This window comes from Microtus ochrogaster, unplaced genomic scaffold (assembly GCF_000317375.1).
Source record: "Microtus ochrogaster isolate Prairie Vole_2 unplaced genomic scaffold, MicOch1.0 UNK45, whole genome shotgun sequence".
Lineage (NCBI taxonomy): Eukaryota > Metazoa > Chordata > Mammalia > Rodentia > Cricetidae > Microtus > Microtus ochrogaster.
Window position 1 is genome coordinate 1,962,933 of NW_004949143.1, and position 24,459 is coordinate 1,987,391.

The 24,459-nt window shown below is 40.2% G+C and overlaps 1 protein-coding gene across 2 annotated transcripts in view; it reads right to left on the reverse strand.

The window, feature by feature from the left end:
- The window catches only part of Mtm1 (myotubularin 1), a 139,240-nt gene that overhangs the window by 48,459 nt on the left and 66,322 nt on the right, over positions 1-24,459 (reverse strand). The window contains exons 4-7 of one of the 2 annotated variants that reach the window (XM_026777088.1): positions 7,950-8,033; positions 6,276-6,330; positions 5,361-5,510; positions 900-1,088 (exon numbers count right to left, since the gene is read on the reverse strand). In XM_026777088.1, the coding sequence (XP_026632889.1) occupies positions 900-1,088; positions 5,361-5,510; positions 6,276-6,330; positions 7,950-8,014 (459 nt within the window). In that variant the 5' untranslated portion in view covers positions 8,015-8,033. The remainder of the gene's footprint in view (positions 1-899; positions 1,089-5,360; positions 5,511-6,275; positions 6,331-7,949; positions 8,034-24,459) is intronic. The other variant, XM_005369183.3, reaches the window with a different exon arrangement.

Sequence of the window (24,459 nt, forward strand, 5' to 3'; positions counted from 1 at the left end):
GGGGAGGGAAATGGGAGGTGGTAGTGGGGAGGAGGCAGAAATCCTCAATAAATAAATAAATTAAAAAAAAAAGGCAAAAAGTGAATTAAGATTTATATTTTGAAAAACTTAACTTCTGTGTTGGTGATTATAAAATTCATACACAGATCTACTCATTTCTTTAACTATCTTTTATAAATGATAGTTTATGGGTACAGATGGTATACACAAGGAAGTCTTCAGATAAAATTATAAATTTCAGATTTTAATAATAGCAGCTTCTCACAATTCCTAAAGATACCCCACCAGTTCACACAATGAGTAGCTACAGCCACAAGGGATTCAAAGACTACTTTTGCATAAGACTCTAGGACAAAGCCACTTTCATTACAGTTCTAGACATGCCATTTAAGGAAGGCTTGCTTTGGCTTGTATTGGCTTGTTCATTTTGTGATTTTTTAGCTGTTTGCTTGTTTTCGACAGAATCTCAATGTTTAGTCCTGGCTGGCTTGGAAATCATGGCAATCCTCCAGCCTTAGCCTCTCCAGTACTAAGATTATAGGCTTAAACTACTTAGGATCCTCCTGCCTCTGTCTCCTTGGTGCTAGGGTTATGGGAGTTACAGGTGTATATGACTAGGATTAACATTCATAGTATTTCTTTTGTTATTGTTCATTCATTCACTTTTTTGGAGCCAGAGCCTAATGTAAGTTAAGTTAGCCTAGAACTCATTATGCAGCTGAGGGTGCTCTGATTTACCCGCCTCCATCTTCCCAGTGCTAGAATTACAGTTATGTGCTCAGTGAGAACGTGACTTAAAAAATTACATAAAAATTCAAAGTAAATCCACATTATGGGAAAACCATTCATGGAAAACACTGCACATCATATTAAGTTAGGTGTCCATTGACTGCACTCACCTTGTTGGCCACTGCATTTACACTGGGTCGTGCATCATAAATTGTGAGCTTAGAAAGCTGTTTGTTAGTTTCCCTGATCACATCCAGATATTTTTCATCATCTTTGTTTCTTTTTCCACTCATACCGACCAGAGGCTGACTGCAGCGCATAATGACCATCTTGTTTTCTGGATGAATCCATGACAGTACCTACGGTTAGTTCAGAAAGTTTAATCTAGCGAGTCTCCAGAAGTCATTAGAACTGACAATCATGAAACAGCATACTTGCTCACTAGTCATTTTCACTGTGCATGGCATCAGAACACATATATTTAATACAACTTCTCAGAAACAATCAGAACAGTCAGTTTTATCAGCCTTTGTTTTAAAATTAATACTATAAATTGATGCTTACCACAATAAAGCTGAATTATTGAAAGGATGTATAAACCGATTGCTGGCACTGGAATTTGGTAGCTTGTGCTGTCCTTGTTATCATATGAAAACAACTTAAACAATAAGTGAAGGGTAAAGGCAATCACTGTATTACCCATAGAGGTGACTTATGTCTACCAGTCCTTTCCCAATGGTCCTGATCTTAGAATGCAACAAAGGAGGAAGAAAATACAAGGGAAGCAAAAAAGGATTTGCTGCCAGGAGAGCTACCACTCTCGACCATGAAGTCTGGATCCCAATGCCTAAAAGGGCGTATGTGGCCACCCTCAGAGTCAGTCTTCAATTGATTGGCAAGCCTAGACCATGTGATGCTGGGCTTCTTAGCTCACTCAAAGCATATGAAAGTTTGCACATAAATAGTAGCTCATAACATAATGTCTTGAAAAGTACTGAGCTGGATACTGCAGGTACTTCTGAAGATGTGGGGAGGCCTAGTTTTCATTTTCATTTTCCTTAGTTTCCTTACAGTCGGATAGTGGACAGTAGTACTTAACTGATACTTCAAAATGGCTCAAGTGCTTCCAACACAAAGCAATGATAACTATCTGAGGTGATGGATATGCCAGTTAGCTTGATCTGGTCAGTACATATTATACATATTATATATAGCTTGAGTTAGTCAGTACATGTTTTATATATATACACATATATTTGCATATATATATATATATATATATGTGTGTGTGTGTATATATTCTGTTATAGTACACTGAGTCCTATAAATATGCATAACTACAGCAGTGTGGCACTGAAAAGTCAAATGTGAATGTTTATGAATATGAAGGATATACAGAGAGCAATCAGTTCTCCTGTGGTGCTACCCTGGTTAGATGGAGAGAATAATAATGACCTCAAATGGCTTCTGGGAGGACAAAAGAAGAATGTCCATAAAGTATGCAATAAATGTGAGCTCACATTAGCTTCTAGAGGCAGGCTCCAGAGCCACCAAAATCAGTTCCAAAATGAGGAAACACATACACAAAGATGAAACAACAAAACCATTTGGGCTCACTTCATATAAGATCAAATATTCTGATGACTTTGAAGTTATTCCTCTATAATGGCAAGTAACATACATAGATGCTTAACAATACAGTTTTATTATGATGCTGCAAGTTTCTCACTTCTGGAAATTGTCACATTATACTAAGAATGTATGTTTATTCCCATGCTAGAGATCTGGCCATGCCAAGGATGCTCAGACCTTAGGAAGCCCTGGGAAATTCACTGGCCTACCTTAAAATTCCACCTTCTATCACACAGCATGGTTCTCAGATCTGTCAACTGGTATGGGAGCTCCTTCTGTATATGTGCTGTTTTTATTGGTTAATGAAGAAAGAAATTTCAGGGCAGAACAGAGCAAGGCAGGGAAAACTAAACTGAATGCTGGGAGAAAGAAGGCAGAGTCCATGTAGCCGTGAACAGATGAGCCAGAATCTTGCCGGTAAGCCACAGTGATGTGGTGGTACACAGATTAATAGAAATGGGTTAAATTAAGATGTAAGAGCTAGCCAATAAGAAGCTAGAGCTAATGGGCCAAGCAGTGATTTAATTAATAATGTTTTCTGTGTGATTATTTCAGGGCTGAGTAGCTGGGAACGAACAAGCAGCCTCCTCCTACAACAGTCCACCTACTTCCAATGGCCTGTATAAGACTGTGCTTGTTGTATGAATCCTGTCATGGGTATACTCATGAGGCCCACTGAGGATTTATTTATAGGCAGTCTACAGGAGCTAGGGGACAGTGGCTCATTCTGGATTTACTTTTTGTGCATGCATGTTTCACCTGTATGTATGTATGTGTACTACACACATATCTGGTTCCTTCAGAGGCCACAAGGGGTGCCTGATGCCATGGAATTGAAGTTAGAGATTGATGTGAGCCACCATATAGTTGCTGAGAAGCAAAGCCTGGTCTACTGTCAAGAGTAGCTTGAGCTATTTTTCTTTTGATTTTTTTTGAGACAGAGTTTCTCTGTAGCTTTGGAGCCTGTTCTAGAACTAGCTTTTGTAGACCAAGCTGGCCTTGAACTCAGAGAGATCTGCCTGCCTCTGCTTCCTTCTACCATGAGACAGGTGGATCTCTTAAGTTTGAGGCCAGCCTGGTCTATAGTGTGAGCTCCAGGACAGCCAGAGCAGTTACAGAGAGAAACCCTGTCTCAAAAAAACCAAAATAAATAATTAAGTAAATAAATAGAAGATATATTGCTAGGGAAGAAAAGTAGTCTGGGATCCAAATTAAAGGATAGTTCAGTATTAGTTCTCAATAAGTGGCAGGGTAGTTTTTGCTTACCAGTGTTTTCTAAGTATGTCAAATGAGTATATATCACTTATCCATTAACAGCATCTATAAAATTAAGACAAGTCTGCTTGTTTGAGAAAAGGAATACATATCCATTAACATAAATATAATGCAAGTGTATGAGTTCACTAACCAATGGTATTTTATTATCATATGTACCTGATTTGTGTTTAAGTAATTATTACCAATTATTTTTGTATTTTTATGTTTCTTGTTAAAGGACTACATAATACTTGTGTTACCCATAACTGGCATATCCATTTTCTGGACAAATGTTCTGAGACCTACTGTCAAGAGTCACACAATCAGAAGGTATTCTAGAAACAGCATATGACCAGGCTTATAATACATAGTGGATCACTATAAAATTAATATAATGGCTTGCTTTTAATATTTTTTAAGAAAAATAAGTAAGTAACCTCACAAAGAGAAAAACAACATGTTCATTATTTTTCCTACACTGTACTCTCACTCATGAAGAGCAACAGAGACTACAGGATCATGATGGTAGACTGAGATCAATGGCTTAGGCCCAACTGTCTCATTTTTTGTCCTGTCCCATATGCCACAAAAACACAGACAGATAGACATAATCTTTTACACAGCAGATGCTCAATGAAGGCTAAACAGTTAGTGGCACAAACCCATACATACTAGCCCAGTTCTCCATTCCTGGTATAGGCAAAGCATATACCAAAAGACAAGTGTCTGGTGTCACAGTAGTATAGTCTGCTTTTCTACTATAGAAAAACATGTCCAAGTGGAATATAAGAAGACAGAACTTCTAACTCTAGCTTCACATTCTAACAAAATGAGTTAAAGAACATACTTTCAAGTCCAATTTGATCAGGAAAATATGAAAAGACACTAATCAGAGAAGCAAGAGAATTTAAAAATTAAAATTCCTCATAGGCTGACAATACATGAAGTTTTTCCAAAAAATATCCTTTTAAGGACAAGAATGTCTACACTTAGAAGTCAAAGGCAAGGTGACATTAAATCTTAATTTCTTCAACCACTTTTTTTTAAAATCTACTAATTCGAAACAAAACCCAATGTACTTATTATGACAGCTCTTGAAAATTAATAGGGGAAGAAAAAAAAACAATCTCTAAATTTTTAGTCAATAAAATTTATGCACCTAGTAGAAACTATGACATGTCCATAAATATTTAAGGACTGAAAAAGAACTTTGTGAGCTAGGTTCAGTGACATGGTAGCATAATATCTGGAATAATCTGTACTTGACTCCAGTTTGTTAAGGGGATGGAGGCAGCCTGCAAACAGGATGCAGATAAGCACATCCTGGAGGCGGCATAAAAGCCTGCACTAACACACATTCTAATAGTCGAGTCTTTTCGTTGCTGCACACTTTACCCGACAGTTAGCAAGAGCCTGCATCTTGTCAGGTCCTGTGCCATAATGATGACAGTAACCAAAGCCTGACCTTTCTTCCCTACATCCCGGAGTTAAAGTGTACCATTCTCACTGGTACTCTCATTTAGAGCTCTTTCCTGCCTTCCTTCTACACCCTGGATTCGAGACTCCTAGAAGGCAGGTGTTCGTTCTTCTCCCATTTCACAAGGTGCTACACTTGCAGTAGGAACTTGATAATTACTCCTCAGAATGAAAGTCGGGAACAAAAATGCTCTGTGAAATACAGGAGTACAGTTCTCATGAAAGAAAAGGCATTCTCTGGGGGGGAAATGTGACATGGTACTCACAGGAATCCGATTTCGAGATCTAAAAACTGCAACTCTCCTGAGGTCATCATCTGAGGTCCGATAAGGAACCACCAAAAGAGCGGGGTATGTGTCACACAGTTCATAGCACTTATTAATAAAAGTTATCCTCCAATGGCGATCGGGCAGCCCCTGCAGGACAAAAGAGAATGTAAGTCAGCATGAAATGACTTTATCTCTGCAACATCTGGGCTCTTTCTTTCTTCTAACATTATGTGTGCATGCCTCTTTGAGCACAGAGTGATTGGCACCCTACCTATTTACAATAAGGATGTCAAATCAATAATTCAGACAACATGAGAACATGGACAAAACACTGGTCGATTCCAGAAACTGAACTATCTCTCATAACTATAGGTTCTATGGAATTTGACGTCTTCTTTTATTTCACGTAGACATTTTCTTTATTCCTTGTACAATACAGATAAGCCTATTTCATCTCCTAGCCATGCACCCCTCCCCTTCCATTCCAAAGGAAAGTGCCATGGGCAGTGTTAATCTATGTCTACGTGAGGGTAGCAACTTCCTCTCCCTGCTCCAAATAAGAGAGAATGATGCAGTCTGCTCCCAAGTGGAAAGAGGGTAAGACCATGAGAAAAAGCACTGGGGGGGGAGGGTAAGGAAACCCTTCTGGGAAAGCTCATTTCGCCACCTCCGATAAGTTGTTTAAATCAAGAGGCTAGAGACCAGGATCACTCGGTAACTTGTGTGAAGAGTGAAGTCATTAGTATTTTAAGCAGACTGCTAGTACGATAGGGAGACACAGACGTCACCCCCGCATCAACTATGAACAATAACCAGAGGTGGTGGAATATTCTTTCCCCATACTCACAAATGCACAAGTACACACATGAACATGAGCTAGGTGGGTGTTTGCTTTGGGGACAGACATTGTACCTGTTCTTTAGGTCTGGCCCTATGTACCATGACCAAACAGATGTTGAGTCTGATGCTGAGTCCAATTAGAGAGTATTAAGTCCCATCAGAAAGTTATAAGAAAAAAAAGATTGAATATAATGGCAGTCTATATAACAAAATACCTACAGAAATTCATCTATGCATGCAATTCTTAAAAAACAGAATTGTTTGGTTTCAAGCTAGAAGCTCAAACTAAAGGAAAGTGTTACTATTGTCAACTAAAGACAAATAAGGTAAGAGAGTTTCCTAATAATATCAGAGAGACTTGTTTCTAAAGCATGAACAATATTCTAATGGTCTTTCTCTCATCTCAGTAGTCAGTCTAGAAGAGAGGCCATGAAAAGGAGAGCTACACACCCTTTGAAAACTCAGTAGACTAAAGCCGAGTCACAGGCTCCCTGCTAACTATATTCTAGAGCGAAACCTCCCTTCTCCGACCCCTGGGTATAACATCTGCTGATGGAGGTGCGAGCCACTGACCAAAACTGAAAATGGAAGTCAAGCAGGGTCATGGTGGTCAAGTGGTGGCTGGGAAGTTCTTCACAAGCTTAGGGTTCTCGAATAGCACTTTGTGTTCACTTGCTTTTCATACAAAGCAACTAGCCTTAATTTGATTCTTGAAAGCTCATTTCATAACATTTCCAAATTATTTTAAGAACCTCATAGAAGAAATATGAAAAATTCCATTGCAAAACTTGTAGCTGTACCACAGAATTGGTTATATTAGAGGTCAAACTGTGGTTTTGTTACATAATATGCTTGTTTGTGACATTCTTTACGAAAGTTCTAAAAGACATTTTCCCTTAGTCTGTGCAGGGTGTGTATGACATGTGCATGCACATGATGCACCTGTACATACCAGTGTTTATATTTGTATGCACACATGCAAAAGCCAAATGCTGATGTCAGCTCCCTTCATATATTCTTCTCTAGCTTATCTTTTGAAACAGGAACCTTGCTGAACTTGGAACTCAATGATTGGCTAGACTGGCTCAGGCCAGAGAGCCCCTAGGATCTTCCTGGATCTCCTTCCAGAGCTGGGATTACAGGTGTAGGCTGCCACATTTAGCTTTCTCCAAGGGTTCTGGGATCCAAGCTCAGATTGTCATGCTGCAAAAACTTTACTTATGGAGTCATTTCCCTAGCCAAAAGTTCATGTTCTTATTATAACAAATGAACATACATGCAGGTGACATTTACATGAATATATTAAAACTATGTGGATATTATATATTAATTGTAAGAATAAAGTTCTAACTCATTTGATTCTGTAATTCAGAACATATATAATTTAAATAAAAAGATCAGTAATATTTAAGCTTATACATACACACACAGAGTAATGTATAGAAGTTTGACTTTTCTAGACCCTAAGTATTTAACTCATTTCATAAACACTACAAAATGGATGTTCCTCATCTAGGAAAGGAAGCAGAACCCAGCCATTCAGCTTTCAATGCGGCTTTCAGAATGAGCTTGCTAGATACAAAAGGAAAATAATGAACAATATTTTACAAAATGTGGATGATACCACAGCCATGAACACATATTAGGTAACGCTTTTATTTATTCTAAGACGATGACTAACAATATCATGTCCCTATGCATGTTTGCAATTCAACACACTCCAGACAACAGTATTTATTGACTTACCTGCCTTCTGTATTCTGCAAGTGGATTATAAACAGACCACCCATCCACATTAAACTTCTCTTCATTTAAAAATGCAAACAATGGCTAGAAAAGGCCAGAAACAAAGGAAGTTAGAGTTCAGTGTGAAACAATAGTCTAGTAATAGTTCATACTTTCATTTTCCCAAAATAGATTTCAAAGATTTGCTAACCATGAAATTTCAACTCAACTTGAGACTTACAACAAAGAAACAACCGTAGAAAATTCAAATCAGCTCTATATTAACTTTTATCTTCAGGAATAATTACTTTTAAAACCTCAATTTTCTATGGCAAGAAATGTCACTTGTTTTTAACCACACACATACACACACACCAGATTTCCAGACTAAAAAGTACCCATGAATTTTAAAAATTATTATCAACTGAGCACTTGAAAGTCACTACAAAAAATAAGAAATCCAAGAATGATTATTAAATAGTGTACCTGCCTCAAGAGACTATCATGACATGTTTATCTATTTAAAAAGAGACAGAAAATTAAGAAACTTTTAATTAACTGCTCTCTATGAATTCTGAATCAATATTCTGGCCTCTGAAATGACAAGATTCTGACCTCTCAAGGCACTATTGATAAATTTCCTAGCTTCAAATACCATCTGTCCTCCAGTGACCATTCTAGTCCTTGCTCTGGAAGTGGCTATCTAAGTGTCAACTCCGTAACACCCCAGGTACCTCAAAGGGCATGGGCTGGGAGTGAGAGTGACTCTAAGGCTAATACCACAAACCAAATCCTTGCCTCCACCTCAGCAGTCCATTTCTTCCCAGTGTCTTCAGGTTAGTCGATGAGAACCCCACCCTCCTGGGTTACTGTGCTGCCAGTCTCAGCACCAGCTGCCTACCCCTCTGCTTACCACGGTAACTTGGAATTACTTCCAGTTTCAACTATTAGCTCTAAGATCAGAGCAACAATGCTATAACATTAAGTTAGGTCAAGGCATTACCCTGCCAAAATCATCCCATGCCTTCCCATTTGGCTCATGGCAAAAGTTGAAGTCTTTCTAATGGCCCACATGGCTGTCTGCCTTCTGGCCACTTCTAGATCCTCTATACATAGTTACTAAAACAAAATAAAATAATATTTGTCCAGAACAAATATTTTTGACTGAGGAGCACAGTGAATACCTGAAGCCCCTGCAAATCCTGGAGATGTTGTGACTAGATGCTTGTTCAATAGGCATCTATCTCCCTATCCATTTTCTTCTGTTAACTACTCTGAATGCCAGTGCCCCTTTCCCCACATTACATGGAATTTCTGGAAGAGTCTTTGCAGCAATAGTTTTATTTTAGGGTAAAATCTGATCACCAACATGCTGGAACCCATTGTCTTCTTGATTTTTTCCAAGTATGCAACATACTCATGCACTCTAACAGTGTCAGACCTAAGTGTCATATTACATACTGGGTAGCATGCATCTCACATATTAGTCATGGCATGGACCACCTAAGAAACTGATCAAGGCCCCAGCCTGATACGGAATTAATGCTTAACTTTTCGATGCCAGTGGGAAGAAGAAATGAGGTCTGTTAATGGATATCTATCTCAGACTTTGGCAAGAACAGCACTAACATGTGTAGTGGACTTCTCTAGTCATAAGCAGAAAATCTGGCACACAACTAAGCAGTCTATTGGTGACATATCATCACGTTGAACACCTGATACCATCATAGTCAGTATCTGGGGTGGGTAAATCCTCACTATCCCTGAATCCTAGGCTCTGGGCAGAGTTGTAGATGGCACATAATTTGAGAATTAAGGATGTGTAGCTACACACTTTGTAAGAAAACAGTTTTTGACTTCTTAAAATAAGTTCCTGACTCCTGCATGACTTTAGGAGCTTCACCTTTACTTCTCTGAATCTCTCTCATGAAGCACAAGTGAACATGAAACCACTTTCAATACAAATGCTATTTCTGAACCAATGGCTTAGATAAAGTTTCTCCTAGAGAAATCAACTGTAGGAATGTTTTTAATAGGCCAGCAGCACTTTCTAGGCACATTACTATTTCCTAATCTTTGACAGCAACACTTACTTGTTGCCTTGGGCATTCTTTGATGTATCTTACATGAATATTATTGCAAATTTTTCAGAAGATTAAAGTTACATGGTCAAAATTGCCACCATCTCTGTATTTCCCTTAACACCTTGGGCTAAAGAGAAATCAACATACAGGCAATGGTATTTTTTGTCATTAGTACAAAAACAAGACAAGGCCTCCATCAGCTCTCTATCAGATGGCCTTTCTCAAGACATTGCTTCTACAATGACACTTCACAGTGTGCACTGGGTCACAGGAGTATGCAATCTGCAGCTAATACATGTGTCGCACAATAGCTATCAAAGAGGCTAACACATTTGTAGGTCACCCTGTCTCAATGTCAGGTCTCACTCTCCCTGTGGAAGGCAGCAAAGAGATCCTAGTTCACTCTGAAACTAGGAGCCACGCTCACACCTCAAATACTTTGGAAAAAACATTTTAATCACAGAATTGCTAAAATTTCTCTTCAGGAAATTATATAAGCATCACGTGTGATGCTGTATCTGAGCCTGGGGTGGAAAACAGTAGAAGCTTAAACCACTATTTTCACCATTCCAACAAATTATCTTTTAATTATAGGGAAACATACTTTAAAAAGCATTCCATAAACCATTTGGCTCAAGTGAAGCAACCATTCTAGAACAACAGATGCTTATAGTTTTCAAAGCAGAACATACTGGGACTTTTTCTAGATGTTTTTCTTTTTTCCTTAAAGATTTAGATAAGAGAAAGAAGCAAGAATCTTACAACGTAAGCTCACTGCTGCATAACATGAAGGCAAATAACTACAGAAAATAAAACAAGTATTAAGCAGGAAATCTAAGTTAACAACATCCAAATCCATATACCAGTATTTCACTAAAAAGTACAAGTGGTAACTTATTACTAACTTAACTCAAGTTCCTGTCTGAAAAACATTTTAACCTGAAGTTAATGGGTTACCTAACTTGAGATTTCAGCTAGCATTTTATTTTCTACTTTAGACAATACATTTTAGAGTTTTGAGGTCATTAGCATTTCATTAGTGAATTGACATTCCCAAATATAACCTTGGTGGGTCTGGTTTTGCCTCTCCATCTGAGAAGTGATGTCTCATTGAGAGAACATAACCAGGCCTAGAGCACTTTCTATTCTAAGCATCAAGCAAGCAGTGCCATTTGCTTAGTAGGTGAGGATGCCGCCCACTCTGTAATTTGCCACATACCCAGGTGAGGATGATATCTACTCTTTTGACTGCTTAAGCACTGATTCAATTTCTTTGCCCATGAAAAACTCAAAAAGGATTCGGTCCTAGCCTAGTTTTTGCCAGGAATTGGTGATGTGCTGTTTGTCAGTATGCTCTTTGTAGCTTCCTCCTGGGGTATGGGTTTTCCCAACCAGGGTTCTTCCTTAGAACTGGGGTATGTTTGGCAGGTCCACTTCCAGACACCCATGTCCCACCTTACATCTGTAGGTCTTTAAGAGCTAACTTCCCTCCTACCCTGGTTCTAGAATGAAAGGTAGCCTCTAGCAGAATGCTTAAGAATCTGTATGTAGTCAAGTTATTTGAGCAATGGTTCTTATTCAAAATTAGAACCATGGGATCACAGATTTACAGAGAATGGGAAGGGGGACTCCACGTAGCCTTCAGCTAGTTTCTCTCAATAACATTTTATGTAAGAGAACAATGTCAAGACTGTGCCAGGATATTAGAAAAGCCAGGCCTGGCCCAGGCCTCAGCAGGTACACAGGCTTTTCCTTTGTTTTAACCTCTATTGATATTTGGGCATTCCATCACTTCCAGTACCTACTAGTCAAGCTGTGAGACTAACAAAAAGAGCATATGCATATTTTTCCACATTAAAAATAGCACAATGTAACATTTGAAAAATGTTAAAGGACAAAGTTGAGATGAAAATCTCCAATTTTGCACCAGGGAAAAACAGCTTGGACATATAGAATATAACTTGTCATTTTCATTTAGCTACATTTAGCATTGTTGTGTCTTGGGGGGAAAGCTCCAAAATAACAACAGATTCTGGCTTTTTGCTTAGCTATTATTTTAAAATGGCACCTATATAAAGATTTGCTTAAATCATGTAGATAAGTTTTTAAAAACTCATTATAAGTTAGCATATAAAGTAATGGGTTTCATTATGGTATTTTACTCCATGTATCTTAATTTTAGACTGGGTGTTTAAATTTTTATTGAGCTGTATAAATCTCCTCTGATTGACTGGGGTTTCCTCCATCACATGAGACCTCTTCTTCACACAGACCTGTAGTGTCATCTCAGAACTGGCTGTTTGAGAGTCAGACTGATGAAGGCTCAAAATGATCTCAAATAGAAGACAGTTTCATGGAAATCATGTCTGCAGTATTTGGGAGCCTGGGTGTTGTGCAGTGGTGAGACTGATTGCCTAACACGCCTAAGAGCCTAGGTGCAAATCCTTAGTTCCAGAAGAACAAAGAAAAAACAGTAGTCTAGTGGAGACACTGAGGAGCTCTGTATACTTCTAAGTGCCTTCAAATGACCTGACCATCCCACAGAAATACATGGATGCTTAGGAAGATCAGCTCCTTTGAAAAAGTAGATAGATTTATTTCTCTGAATATCTAACCTCAAGATTCTAGGCAACTACTTACTAAGTGGTTTTTTTCTGACATTTTCATTTCTGTTTTGGTGGAGGGGTTGATTCTTTTTAGACAAACACGATATTATTTTAGAACCTTATCTTGCCTGGAATTCTCTATGTAGATCAGGATGGACTCAACTCTTGGTAATCCTCCTGCTTCAGCCTCTCCAGTGCTTAGATGACAGGTATACCTCTATGCCTGAGTTTTGCTCCATTTTTACAGGAATTTATTGAACCATTTTACCATTCTACCATTTTAGGGTCTACAATGTCCTTATTTGTACCTTTTATATTACACTTAAGAAACAAGGATATTTCATTTCAGAAAATTTTTCATGAAAGTCTGAAGAAGAACCCCCACATTTAAAGAGTATTAATACTTTGAGAATTTAATACAATACATTTTAAGCACCTTAATTCCCCTTCTCCAATTTCTCCCATTTCCCTACCTTCTAACTTCTTACTATTTTTTTTTAAGTTATCAGAAGCAATATTTGTTGTCCTCTTGGCTGTGAGTCCTGCCCTGTAGCATGGGTTGACCTACCAGTGGTCACACCCTAAAAGAAGACAGACTCTCCCTCACCCAGCAGCTATCAGATGCCAAGACCTGCTCAGCTAGGAGTGGGACACATCATGCCCACATCTCAGCCTCCATCCTCGGATTTAGTTTGCCTGGGGCTTGTGCAGCTGTCCTTTTATGTCTGGAAAACACATTTTCCATCTAGTTGTTTACCACCTCTTAAAATCTTCAATCCTTCTGTAAAGATCCCTGAACTTAGGGGTGAGGGTAGAGACATCCCAGTCAGGGCTGAGCAGAGGACAGTGTTTTCTTTTCTGCACACTGGCCAGTTGTGTGTCCCAATGTTACTGCCATTATTATAAGAGGAAGAAGGTTTTCTGGTGAGGGTCGGAGGATGCACTAATCTATGGTTCTAGCAATAAGTCAGTAGGAATTGTTTTGCTAATACTATGTTCATTTAGCAGAATATAATCTTAGTTTCTCCCCTGGGACCTATGACCTATTACGTCACAGGTGTCTGGTCCAACAGCCATGCCAGATATGGCCTCTATCTTGTGCAGCTGACTTTGGATTCAATCACAAGGAGCATGGTTAATCTGATAACATTTCTACCACTATTGTATCAATGAACAAGTCTTGCCAGTCCAGTCCAGTGATTACTGTAGCTCATAGGGTTCATAGCTGGGTAAGGTTGATGATTACTTCTCTCTTCCAGTGGCATGTGTAGCACCTTCCAGTACTATGAAAACCAGGCACTCTTGCTCTCTCTCTCTTTCACACACCACCACCACCACCACCACCACCACCACCACCACCACCACCACCACCACCACCACCACCAACACAAACACACAATGAATGATTTTTAAAAAGAAAAATAGCCAAGCTGTGGTGGCGCACGCCTTTAATCCCAGCACTCGGGAGGCAGAGGCAGGTGGATCTCTGTGAGTTTGAGACCAACCTGGTCTACAAGAGCTAGTTCCAGGACAGGCTCCAAAGCTGCAGAGAAACCCTGTCTCGGGAAAAAAATGATGAAACAGGTTCTGCAAGCTTTGGCTTGCCTTTTACCACAGTATCATCTATTCCTAGCACCCTTCTACATATACACGGCCCTTGGCAACAAGCCCCTGCATTGGTAGTCTGTCTGGCTTCTTTACATTGCACACCACTCATTCAGTTAGGCCTAACCTGGTTGGTGTTTCTCTGCTCATCTTTCAGTATTTCCTCTTCTAGGAAACCCTTTTATGAATGTTCCCATGAGATCTCGTGTACCACTCTACTATATGCATTTGCTTGTCTACACCTGATATGAAATGCTCTTCTGGATGCTGTTTCTGTTTTATTACCATTGCTTAATAAAGAAGCTGCTTTGGCTTATGGGATGGTAGAATATAGCAAGGTGGGAAATCCAAGCAGAGATAGAGGAGGAAAGAAGGTGGAGTCGGGGAGATGTCATGTAGCTGCCAAAGGAGTAACATGCTGGCACCAGTAAGCCACAGCCTGGTGGCAATACAAAGATTAATAAAAATGGGTTAGTTTAAGACAAAAGAGCTAGCTAGAAATATGCCTAAGCCATTGCCCAAACAATGCTGTAATCAATAAAGTTTCGGTGTGATTATTCAGGTCTGAGAGAATGGGAAATGAAAGTGCACTCTCCACTTACATATACCATTCAGGTAATAGTGATCCTTAGGGAGTCCCTAGATATAGTTGGTGGAAATCAGTTCTAGGTTTGCAGTTTCTACCATGACAAAGGTATTGAATGTCCAAGCAAAAGTACATGGAGAAGAGATTAAAAAAAGAGGAACAAAGGAAAGCTGGCCCTCCCAGACAGTGAAACATCTTACAAATCTTGAGCAGCTAAGAGATGGATGTGGTGACATATGCCTCTATTCCTAGCACTTGGGAGGTAGAGCTAAATGGATCAGGGCTTCATGGACAGCCTCTTTATACAACGTGTTCAAGGCTAGCCTGGGCTACATGAGACCTTGCTCTCTCCCCTGGGGAAAAAGCTCATGCCTTCAACAAATAAAATAGTGCTGGGCTGGTATTGTAGCTCAACAGTAGAGTTCTTGCCCAGTGTACAAAAGATCCTGGGTTACAAAAAAATAACAGTACATAGCTAGAATGACAGATGAAAAAGTATGACATGATAGTTTACCTATTATCGGTGGACTAGTCAATAAGTGCTATTTCAACAAGGGTCCTGTACAAATATATTCCTACTAAGTTTCAAATCAAGGACAAATGGCTGTGGTGCCTATTTAACATATGAAATTGTACCTGGCTGCCAGGTTCTCCAAGCATCCCTCAGTCCCTGCCTGTTACAGGGCATGGCTGCATTCCCTGCTCTCTGTTTCAACTCTCCAGCCCAGGGCCTTGGCTGCCCTTTTCCCAAAGGCTCCTCCCTATAAAATGCAAACATTTGGTTATCTACCCCCTTTACCTTTTGCCCTCTTGGTTGTAGCACCTGTTCCCCTTCTCTCCCACTTCTATCCTCCACCTTCTTGTCACATGGCTCAGCTGAGCCTAGTCATGCCCACACTGGGCTCCTCCAGATATCCCTGGCTCTGCCTATGCTTTCCCTTCTATCTACAATAAACTTTCTCTTCCACCATACCTAGAAGCAGTCATGTCCTTCCCTTTCCTTTTATTTCTTTTTTCATCCAATTCCAATCCTAAATAAATCAAACTCCTAAAAAAAATAATATAACACTTTTGTAGTGCTAATCGGAAGCATTTCCTGAGTGAGCTACACAGCCCAGAAGTTATAAAGGCAAATTGTACAGAGAAAAGTTGCCTTCACGGCCCTCAGCTGTCTCTCCTTACAAAGGCCTGCTTACCTTATGTGCCTTGTTGTCACCTATAAATCTGGATCTGGGGAGCATTCCCATTATTCCCTAACTCACTGAAGTGCTTTTTTATGCTGAAACTGTATTTTGTATAAATGACATGGGTTTTTATGCTCCTAACTTCCTTCTTGGGTCTAGAATCTGGTATGTGCTAGGGAGAAGGTATCTTAATGACCAACTCCTGCTAAAATCCCTGGGCCCTAAGTCTTACATCCTCCCACTTTTCAGTAACTCTAGAATTTTGCTATATACCAGAGCATGGGTGCCTTTGTAAGCAACTTTTGATAAAAAACCAGGATGAGCTTTCTTTGTTGGAAGTATCACAACGGCATCCTGTCATCGCTGGAAGGGAACTCTGGAAGCTGTGGCTAGTGTCCTGGACTTTGTTCTGTGCAGCTTTTCCCTTTGTTGGTTCTACTCTGTACCCTTTGATTACAATAAATCATACCTGTCACACAAGTAAATCATACAAATAAATGGTGAGGCTTGGAAGTTCTAGTGAAATTAATGCACCTGAAGGCGGTCTTAGGGATCCCTACCACACGGTCAACAAATTCTACCAAATGAATGTCCTAACGTTTTCCATAGCAAGAGCACTTTATTAGCACAGTCCAAAGTCATACTGAGGCAAACCCGTGCAACTCATATTAAAAGTCAATAGAGCTATTAAACAAGACCATAAAGGAAATGAGCAGAAGATAGAACATAATGAACATAAGGGCAAAGTTGCAAATATGAAATATTTCAACTATAACATAAATACTTAGCATATTTTGTATTTTGGAGTATTTCATATTATAAATGCTTAGCCTATAAAGTTCATGGAAATGTTCTACAATCCAGAAAACACCAACACTGGAAATATATTTTGTACCAGCACTTTGGAAAAAGGATATTCAAAGTCTCCCTAGCACTAGGTAAGCAAGTAATTCACTGAATGAATACACTAGTTGTTGTGGGGTAAAGCATACAGGAAGGGAGTTACTTTTTAAAACGGTTTTACACTTCCTGGGCTTTCAATAAGGAATATCCAAGAGCTATTTAAAATTGAATTGAGGGTTAGGCAGATGGCTCAGTGGGTAATCTGTGGACATGGGAACCTGAGTTCCATATCTCCAAAATGCATATAAAAAGCCAGCTGTAGAGGTGTCTATAACCCCAGTACTGGGAGAAGCAGAAACAAAAGGGCTTGTTAGCCAGCCTAGCTGAAAAATGGTAAGCTCCAGATTCCGTGAGAGACCCTGTCTCAAAGGAATAAGGTGGAGAAATGACTGAGGGAAACATCATAATGTCAAGCTTCGGCCTCCATCCAGTGAGTAAACCTGCGCCCCACATGTACATTTACAAAATTAAAATATGTTGAATAAACACTTTACCTAAACAGACTATTCCGATGGGCTGGCTCCTAGAGATTCATATTTATTTCATCCACTTATGTAAATATATTCACTGGATCAATATTTACTGAGGACCCACTGTAAACAGGTATTAAATGGAGAAAACCACAAGGAGGACAATATCATTGTCTGTAAGGACTTATAAATTCTCCACAGGAGCAAGAGGAAGAGGGCACAGTTGTAGATCATTTCTACAAAAAGGGACAGTGGGCTCCAGAGGACAGCAGGGTGACTTCCTGACAGATATGCTTGAGGATGTTGGTGGCATTTGAGCAACGCTGGAAAGATAAGATGACTCTGGACAGTTTACCAATGATAATGGTAACAAAAAGGTCACATGGTAGCCAGACTCAGAGAATACTGCATGGTCATTAGCAAATACCTCAGCAGGAGGGTAGGAGAGTGAACAAACACAGAGATGGGGCCACCCTGTGGAAGAGACAGAGCTTTCCATTAAAACTGACAGAGAGGGGAAGAAGTTTCCAGGACAAGGATATGAGAACCAGGACTGCATCCAGACAGCACGGACTAGCAGAGATGAGACCAAATACAAGTAGGAAAACTAGCCAAGGCCACTTGTGAACCAAATAGCCTGGGAACAAGAACCGTTTCGATTTAGTCATCACTAAGCAGCAGAGAAAACACAAGAGGAGGGAGATGACATCAGCTGTGTCTGAGGCTCACAGAGGGTATATTTGGAGGGAAGATGAGAGTCATTTTAAACAAGCACTTAAAGCTAGGTAGCCATTAAGAAATATGACAGATGTGTAAATCTCGCTTAGAAAGGAAATCCTGGTGGACATGAGAAAAAGATTATCCAGCAAGCAAGAGAAGAAAGCAGACTTTTCTAGAAAACTCACATTTAGCCAAAGAAAAAATGCAGGAAGAAGAAGAAATCTATCTATGCCTCACAAGCGGGAAGATTATCTAGAAATGTGATACTCTGGTATGTCCAACCCGCTGACTTTGTAAACAATGTTGTCATTTATAAAGTTCACATGTGACAACTGTGCAACCGAGTTGCCACAAATCCACAAAATCTCAAAACCAATTTCTCTTAACATGTTAAAGTAAGCTTATGATTTTGTACTGGGCTACATCTATAGCTACCCTTGACCACACGCAGAGCACAGGTCATGGGTCAGACATGCTTAGACAGTGGTATCATGAGACTTTTGCTCAACAAACCAACGAGTATATGGTAATAGAAAACCAGTTTTTCAATGTACCAATGAACCTGTGAGACGAATAAATGTACAGAATCCCCAAACTAGGCACAAACAGGAACATAAAACTTAATGAATTAATTTTCAGGCCTCTTGGGGTTTGTGAGATGGGAAATGAAGCTGATGGGACTTATATTGGGAACTTCCTTCAACAAAGAAACCTGGCCTTCAAAATGCTTACCCATAAGCCAGGGATAAATGGGACATAATCTCTTTTGGGTTCCAAGAGAGCCTGAGCCTGAATTACTGATGCTGACCAAAGAAGAAAACATATGTCTGACCACTGCCTACCTAGAGACTTTCCAGCCAAAGGTCAGCCTAGCATGTTTCCTAAATCAGAAAATGAATGGTTCCCAAAACATCCAACAGGAGAATGAATTTATAATCTCAAGCTGCTTTAGGGGCTTGGCAGAAGAAATTCGGAACCCTTTCAATTCTGGGCTCAGAGTATTTTCATAGATAATAGTCCAAAGAACAGGAGATTCCAGGTAGTAATCAGCAATACAATAAACAGAATCCCAATACTCCCCTTTTGTAGAAAAGCCACAAAGACTGAATTTTAATACTTGGGCACTACAATAAACAAATACTCTTTGAAAAGAAGGGCTGTGGAGTGAGAAGGAAGGCTCAAGAGACTCTGTGTGTGTGTGTGTGTGTGTGTGTGTGTGTGTGTTTTGGAGTGGGGGTGGGGGGGTTGTATATGTGAGTGCAATGTTTACAGAAGCCAGAAGAGGGCATCAGATTTCCTGGAGTGAGAGTTACAGGCAATTGTGAGCCATCTGATACAGTTTCTGAGGACTGATCTCAGGTCTTCTATAAGAGCACTTAAGTGAACCTGGAGTTCACCAATTAGGTCAGGTTCCAGGAATCTTCCTACCTCCCTTGACCTCCTCAGCAACGGGATTATAAGCACACATCAACCACCATGGTCAGTTTTCTAAATGTAGGTTCTGGGGATTGAACTCAGATTTGCATGCTCTGCTGACCAAGCCATCTCCTCAGTCCTGCTTTTAATGAAGCATAAGGTTTGGTGCCATTTTGGAATAGTTCTGAATGAATGGGTCGGGGTGGGTACGGAGATGATGGTCTTGAGTTCTGGAGTAGATGTTGATGAGACATAGGCAGGCAGGTAATTCAGTTCTTTTGAAGCAGACAGCAATTCTGAGGGGTATCTAGATAAGACCCCAAGTCCAGAAGCTGGTCAGTGCTGAGAAGAACCAAGCACAGTCAAAGGCTTTGAGGAAGACAGCAGTTGGGGGGGGGGGGATCAAAGAGAAAGAAAGGCTAAGTCTCAGAGAAGGCAAGATAGGAGATTGAAAAATATGGTTAGTTTCTTAATTAGCTAATTTTACTGCTTATTCAAGGGAAAATGTCTTGACCAAAAAGAAACGGAAAATTCAAGACATATTATATAGTACTTAAGCCATATGTAGGTCGAGAGCACAGAAATGTGTATAGGTACTTCTCATTTTAATTCTCATCTCAAAATGCTATTTCCTTTCATCTGTTGATTCTGCAATCAACCTAAAAAGAAGTCCACTAAATCTTTGCCTCATTTAAAATTTTAATATAATCTAGAAATATTTCTTCATTTCTGAGCTGAATAACAAAGGCAGAGAATAAAACTCCCCTGGATTCTGTATTCACAGGCTCATTTATACCTCTCAAATAATCAAAAGTATGTGTGTGTGCATAACTCACTGCATTAATTTTTATGTAATTATTCTTATAAGCCAGCACATTCAGAGTTGAGCAGGAGAAGATACAGGTAAAATGGTCCAGAGCTTAAGTCTCATGGCAGGTTTGATTTCATCAAAGTCAGACCCCACCAAAAAGACCCAAATCTCATCATTACCCATCGTACATATGAACTGAAATGTCACACTTCTGCCTCCAAGAATATACATTACTTTGTGTTAGTCAAAAATAGAAACACATACTTAGAAAAATCTAGGCAAGAAGAAATAAGCAGCAGATACTATGAAAAGCAAAGGTAGTGGCCAAGGAAACTAATGCCTGCCAATGTTGAGAAGGTCAGTTAAAGACACTGCTCTCATCTTTGGAGACAACATGCCACTAGCCACAGCTAAGGCTAAGTAAGTCAGTTAGTTGCTTTGCTCCTGAAATTTGAGACAGCCAGTACAAGTTCCCGGGCCCTTGCCTGCCTCAACAGATACAAGGTCAGATGTGTCATGCTCCCAGATGAAAACAAAAGCTGCACCTTCATGACTGCTCATCAGCTCCCAGAGGAACAAAGGGGAAATACTGTGGTTCTTAGCCTTGATCCAGAATGTCACCAAGAAATGGGAAGTGCAAATCCAAATGTGAAGGAGCCATGTTTCCCTAAAAGCAGATTGTGTCTGCGTGGGCTGCAGAAACGGAAAGGACGATGGAAAGCACTCTCTGAAGGATCCCTTTCATTCCACAGCATCACTTATCCTAGTCTGCGCTCCTGGTTGCCATGCTTTCTGGGTTCAAAACTCCGACGACTTCCAGTGAGTCCTTTATCAACTTACAATCCATGGTTTGTGAATACTACTACTAATCTTTATATAGCATCTTTCTTTTAAAGGGCTTAAAGTTTCCCCCACACTATCACAATTCCTTTATTAATAGTCTGTGGGGAGATGTAGGAGTCATCCGTATTTCTCACACCTGCTGGGAAAATGGGGGCTAATAAGAGAACAGCTGGCATTTATTGGGCACTTACTGAGTGTCAGGCAGTGTTAGTAGCACTTTACATTGAATCCTCACAAAAACTCCATGGGGTAAGAATTGTTATTATCCCCGCTGCAGATGAGAACACTGAAGCACATAAATATTATGTGACTTCCAAAGTCTCTATGCAGGAAACTCACTCTGACAAAGATTGCTGAACTCATGGCCTATGCTAGCAGTAGCACACTGGATGAGCTTTGCAGTCAAATCCCTCACAGATCTCTGTGTCAGTGGCTGCTGTGAGCCAGCGGGCACCCGCACCTAATGCTTTATATTGAAACAGTGCCTTTCAAAGCTTCTGGACCATGGTTGTAAGTAAGGAACTAACTATAACCCCATCGCCGGGCACACTGCCCCCACATGCACACATCCTTAGAAGAGACATCTCAGGAAACTAAACAGCCCTATTCTGTTGTACTCTTCATGTTTTCTACTCTAGTCTATTTAAAGAGATGCACCGATTCATGACTCACTAATAGGTTGGGACTGATACATTAAGAAACTTTCATCTAGCTGGATGTAGTGGTGCGTACCTTTAATCCTAGCACTTGGGAGGCAGATGCCGGTGAATGTCTATGAGTTCGAGGCCAGCCTGCTCTACAAAGAGAAACCCTGTTTCAAAATAAAACAAAACAAGAAACTCTCATGTAAAATTTTTATTATTTCTGATTGCCCCATTTGAGGACAAAATGACCAAACAATCAAACAATCAAGGAACTCAGTGAATGAACTTTGTCATTTGCCATATTTTTGACAAACTCTGCTTTCTGTGGTCTTCCCACACTGCACACAGGTACATGACTCTGGTTTCTCCTTTCAGAATACCACAGTTCTTACAAAGCCACGTTATTTACATAAAACTTATGCTGAGCCACTTGCAATTTGTGAGAACTTTTGGTGTTTGAAAAGCAAAGATCAAACAAGAAGTATTTCAGCTGAAACAGAAACTGCCACCTAAAAGCCATGTACACTTTACTGGCTGAGACGGTCAAGTTAATGGTTTAGAGTGGACTCTGTGCTGCTATAAAAGCTCCAGTTCAATTTAAAGTTTTAGTCTTGAACACATTGAGTGATGAAGATGGTAATGCTAAGAAGGCAAGAGAGGGCCAAAGGGGTGGCCTGATAGAACACCCACTCAGTCCATTCATCCCATAGCTGGTCTTGAAGACCAGCTTTCTTGGCCTCCAGACACCATTCCTTGCATTCAATAGCAAGTTTATTTCAGGCTTCCATTAGTGACAGCAATCACTGAGGTAATCCACACTAGTTTATAATGAATGAATGAATGAATGAATGAATGAATGAAATGTATGCCCTGACAGTGCTGAAGCAGGCATGGGCAGCCTGTATGGATGGCAGCTCGGTTGAACTTGTCCATATTGGCTTTCATGGTCTAAGTTGATAAGGATGAGGGACCAGGTCCCTTCCTCAAAAGGGCACCAGATCTCATTACAGATGGTTGTGAGCCACCATGTGTTTGCTAGGAACTGAACTCAGGACCTTTGGAAGAGCAGCCAGTGCTCTTAACCACTGAGCCATACACTAGTTTAATAGCTTTGCAAATATTCACAAAGTGGTTCTGTTCATGTAGGAGTCCTTATTCTGCAATGCAATCACACTTAGATTATTCTGCCAGGAAGTCTATGAGCATACTTTTGAATCTTTACTGTAGCAGTTTGAAAATTTTTGTTTACCCCTGTCTCACAGGAATAATTTCCCTTTTTCCTTTCTAAACTCTGCCCCAAAAATGGAGGCCTGAGGCCTTAACCCTCTGCCTTCTCCAGGATTCAGGTCTAGAAAGGACTTCTCTTTTTCCTGCATTAAAGGGGGAGCATTTATCCTTTCCTCTGTCCACAGATCATTCATTCACCGTTCTCAGACATCAAAGGGTAAAATTTTCTTCCCTGGATATGGCTGCTACTCCTACTTTCCTTTGCTTCTTCCTTCTTCCCCCTTGCTTCCTTTGCTTTCTTCCTCTTTTCCTCTCTCTTTCCTTTTCTCATTCTTTACAAACTCATCTCCCTTTAAATCTCTGAAAATTGACCTACATCTCCTTCTAAGTATTCAACCAGTTAAGCCCGGCACTGGAGTAGACACTGGGCATATGAAGATGAGGAGAGGTTTCTGCTCCCTGCCCTTCTGCTTCAACTACTCCCCCAAAGGAACTCTTTTCCTGACTTTACTCTCAGCAGAGTGCCACCCTTCCCATCGCTCAAGCTTCAGAACCAAGGTGAATGCCTCCATGTCCCCACCCTTTCTGACCAAATTGTTGCCCATGTCTGTGGAGTCCCTTGTCCTACCCTTCCTTGGTCCTTGTCTAGGGCCTGTTTTTGTTTTACCTGAAGGTGTTTTCATTTTATTACTTTTCCTTCTGAACCTTAGCAGGTCTCTGTTACTTCCTAGGGCACAAGCTTTCCATGGTAGCATTAGCTGTCACCTGATGATTGCAGATCTCATCCTAGCTCCATCTCACACACCCTGAAATGTTGCAAGATTTCCCTCTTCTCTACTGAGGGACAGGTCTTGCCTGTAGCCTGAAATCTCACTTTTTCTTCTTTCCTGGCCCACCAGGAACTGAATTCATCCTTTAAGTTTTAACACCTAGTGGGTATCAAATCCACAGAGGCTCCTCCAACCTCCTTCCAGAGAGACACTCCCCATGAATTTCCTCTATATTCCTCTTGCACAAGTGAATGCAAACTACCTTATACTGGAGCTACACATATTTGCCATGTCATTTCCACCAGTCTACTTGTATCATTCATCCAGCACTATTTTTCAACATCCTTGGTAGTTTCTTGATACTACCCAACATAGAACTCGGAAATGAACTCAATTTAGGGAAGCAGTATCAATAGTGGAGCTGTTTATTGTATTGCTTTAGTGACTGATGTGCACATTTTGAAGGATGGATTTTAATAGTTAAAAAATTGTACATGAGATGTATGCAGCAACCGTGGGAAAGGATGCTATAACACGAGGCTCAAGGAAGATGGTGGCTGTACTATCTGGTACAATGAAATGCAGCTACTTTCCCAGATAGAAGAACACCTGAACTGCACTATTTCCCAGGTTGAGCCAGATATAAAGGTTCCAGTGGATGA